Source organism: Citrus sinensis, chromosome 5 (genome assembly GCF_022201045.2).
Source record: "Citrus sinensis cultivar Valencia sweet orange chromosome 5, DVS_A1.0, whole genome shotgun sequence".
NCBI lineage: Eukaryota > Viridiplantae > Streptophyta > Magnoliopsida > Sapindales > Rutaceae > Citrus > Citrus sinensis.
In genome coordinates, this window is record NC_068560.1 from 6257028 (window position 1) to 6261090 (window position 4063).

The 4063-nt window shown below is 30.8% G+C and overlaps 1 protein-coding gene across 1 annotated transcript; it reads left to right on the forward strand.

The window, feature by feature from the left end:
• The first annotated feature begins 2125 nt into the window (after window positions 1-2125).
• Window positions 2126-3775, forward strand: LOC102609275 (serine/threonine-protein kinase-like protein At5g23170). Its single transcript, XM_006494297.4, has one exon. The coding sequence runs from the start codon at window positions 2479-2481 to the stop codon at window positions 3616-3618; it is 1140 nt and encodes a 379-aa protein (XP_006494360.2). The 5' UTR covers window positions 2126-2478; the 3' UTR covers window positions 3619-3775.
• The last annotated feature ends 288 nt before the right edge of the window (window positions 3776-4063 follow it).

Genomic DNA, 4063 nt, shown 5'->3' on the forward strand with positions numbered 1-4063 from the left:
GGTCATTGTTCTATATTTATTTCCTTTAAAATCTACATGTAAGATTAATTTGAATTTTAAGATACATAATACATAAGAGAAAAGTACTATTTTACCTTTGAAAAGTCAAATACATATCTACAAAAGTTATAATAGGGTATTGGAATAATTTTTTAAAATACACAAACTAACTTAGTAATCAGCTCAAACTGCATGACTAAATTAAATAAATTTTTCACTTAAAAAAATGTATATAAATAAAGTGACGTCTTATTACACGTACAGTAATGCTTCATTTTCTTTTTGCTTAATTTCTTTATTTTGTCGCATGGATTATTAATCCTAAGGGTAAATTTCGCAGGTATTTATATATTACAGGGAAAAATAAACACCGATTTTAGTGCGCGATAAAACATATTAAATGAAACATCTAAAGACCAAAATATCAGAATATGATGAAAGAGTTTTCGGGCCTGGTGTGAAAGAAAGGCAAATGTCTATGTCAAAGAATGCCTTACTAAAAAGAATGCCTCTTTTTTCTTTTTTAATTTCATTTTAACTACCATATCCTTATTTGTACGTCATTGAGATTTGAGCAGCTAAATACATAGAGATTTTACATTCATCACTCGTCTCAAGATGGCCAATATATATATATATATAATAAATTTCATGGTTTAAAAATATGCTCGTATTAAAAAAAAAATACAAATATTCTTATTTTAATAAAATGAAGATGCCTCATTTTATATATACAGTAAAACCTTCAAATAAGAATACTCTATATAGAAATAACTTCTTCATAATAATAAAATTGCGGTCACAGCTTGGGACCAGTTATAATTAGAAATAAGTTCTATATTGTAATAAGTTATATTTTTTGTAAGTCCCGTTTTAATAAACTTATCTCTACATAGTAATAATATTTCAAAAACATATGCCATATTACAGTAAATAATTAAAATGAAATAAAATATCTTTCTAAAGTTGCTTGTGACAATGATTTATTCTTTAAAGTTGCAACCATATCTTTCAACTTACGAGTATGTATTAATTGGTCAGCATAGGCACTTAATAATTGGTCAACAAAATAATTAATTTATTAATGTCTATACATTGAATTTGATTTGCTTATTAATATATTAATATACGACATAATTTATCTCTATATCACTTGCATTAGGGATAATTAAGTAAAGATAATAATTTTTGTATTATACCTCTATTACATTATAATATCTTTATAAGAATAAATTTTTTCAATACATACATACGTACGTACGTACATACATACATACATACATACATACGTGATAGAGGTGTGTCCAGCTTTTTATTGATGGAATGAGTAATAATACAGCCACAAGCTCTTGTACAAACTTATTTTGTACAAATTGATGTGGCATGATAAGATTGGTTGAATTAAATATCACTTGACCCACATGATTTGTTTTTATTAATTTATATTTTCATTCAACCAATAAATTTAATGACACGTCAGTTTGTACAAAATAAATTTATACAAGAGTTTGTGGCTGTATCATTACTCTTGATAGAATTGTGTTATGAGCTGCATAATCTTAATGTTAACACGTATCCCATCACGCTTCTCATGACGTGCAAGACCCGCATAAAATCCAGTACTGTGATACTGTGTGATGTATTTACAAAACAAAGCCCATTACTTGAAATAAAAAAAAAGACATGCGTTATATATTATTCCCTCTTCACATATATAATCCAGAAATAAGAGTTTATGAAATTAATTTTATGGTCGTCATGGGCACAATAATGGAACTTTAAAACATTGAGAAAGATTTTTGAAGTTTATTTATTTATTTCTCACAATGTTCTATATTTATATATATTATAATGTAAGATATTTTAACTAATAACCTCCACGACAAGGATATTTTTAATGAGTTTTCAAGGATCTGATCAAATAATTTTTAAATAGATTTACTGTTACTTAAACTTTATTTATAAAAAGTAAAATAATTAAAAAATTAATTTAAACTTTATTTATCCCTTTATTTTTATAAAATAAAAAATTTTCTCAAATGTTCTTTTTACAAATGCAACCATATATGCAAAGATCATGACTTAAAGTTATACAGAATTAAAAACTTTGATTAATTAAAAATCAGAAAAAAGATAAAGTGAGAGAAAAAGTGGCGTGGTACCCAAGATCCGGCCTGCTTGCGGAGAATCATCATCAACTACTCATCTAGTCATCAATACTCAGAATCCTTTGATCCTTTCCTTTTCAATATGAAGGACACCCCTTTCTTTAATTTTCTATTTGATCGCCTTTTGCTTTTCTCAATAATTCTTTCATTATTTTGCTTTATCTTTGTCCTCCCCAAAGCCCCTTTATTCTCTGCCTTCAACACCAGCGGCTTTTGCCCTGCCCTGTACTTATTGAAATCCCATCTCATCTTTTTAGAACCATCCATTTGCCCTCCACTTTCTTGCTAGCCAAACAGGGAAAAAAAAATAATGGCAGAAAATTTTGATTATGAAGAGCTTGTGAAGGCAACTGAAAGCTTCTCTCAATCAAGACTCATTGGCAAAGGCAGCCATGGTTCGGTTTACAAGGCCATTCTTGAAGATCATCAAACTGATGGTGATCATAAAATATTAGCCATTAAAAGAGCATCTACTAATGGCTTTGAAGTTTTGCAAGACAACTCAAAGAAGCTCAATAATGAAATACGTGTGTTATCATCTTTGCAAGAGAGTAATAAGAGAAACCCTAATTATTGTGTCGTCAACTTTCATGGAACCAGCTGTCGAAACTCAGGGTCAGTTGATGGTAACAGCAACAAGCTTTTGGTCATGGAGTTTATGCCTAACGGCTCTCTTTATGACTTGTTACATAATGCAGCTGCGGCTACAACTCCGCAGCTGGGGTGGCCTAATCGCGTAAAAATCGCCATGCAGATCTCCAGGGCGATCCAGTGTCTGCATGAAAATGATCCTATGATTATTCATAGAGATATAAAGTCTACGAACATACTGTTTGATTCAAAGTGGGATGCCAAGTTGGCTGATTTTGGACTTGCTGTTTCAGAATCTGATGAGTCTTCGATGGTTCAACCAGCTGGGACTATTGGGTACTTGGATCCTGGTTACACAAACCCTAGCAAGCTGAGCAAGAAAGTTGATGTATTCAGTTATGGGGTTGTCTTGTTAGAGATTATAAGTTGCAGGAAGCCCATCGATGCTGCTAGGGATCCGGCTTCAATCATAGACTGGGCAATGCCATTGATCAAAGAAGAGAAGCTCAGGCAAGTTTGTGATAGCAGAGTTGGTTTACCTACTTTCATGGAAGGGGCTATCAAGCAGATGTTACACGTGGCAGCACGGTGTGTGTCATCCGAGGAAGAAAATCGTCCCGGAATTGGAGAAATTTTAATGGGGTGTTCTTGCTTTTTTGTTGATCATCATCATCATCATCATCATCATCATGTTGAAAGAGTTAGATTGATTCCACTTTGGATCATGAGTCTTTGGGGAAGTACCAAAATTAGGCAAAAAAAAGGGGCTAATAATAAGTTCCCGTGTAGTCAGAAAAAGATGATGATATTGAGAGAGATTTTGGCAGTAATTGAATTGAAAAAATTATTGAGTCATTGAGTTAACTCACTTTCGAGTTATTGTCGGTCAATGTTTGAATTAATGTTAATTAATTGTATGAATATGATACGAAGGCAAAAAGCTAGAATGCAGGCCATACACAAGATTCCCAAAAGTTGGTGGGGGATGATAATATATGAAAGTTTTATGTTGATGACCTGTCATTCTTTGTTGAAATTAATTACGGAAATTATATTTCTATTATCTCTGTTTTGTTATGTGGATATCCAATTACAAAAAAGCTTTTGACTTATTCTATGCACTACGTATGTTTTTAAAGATAAATTAATAAATTAATTTATCACTAACACCATTAGAATCTATTAAAGAATCTAAACAAAGTGACCATTAAGAAAAAATTATTTTTTAAAATTTTAAAAGGATAAAATAGTCTTTTCATAAATTTTCGGGTAAAACAATTATTTTCTTTAGATTCTTTAATGGT

Excerpts from the sequence above, each read along its gene's own strand:
- LOC102609275 (XM_006494297.4), top strand. The coding sequence starts at position 2,479 with ATGGCAGAAAATTTTGATTATGAAGAGCTTGTGAAGGCAACTGAAAGC.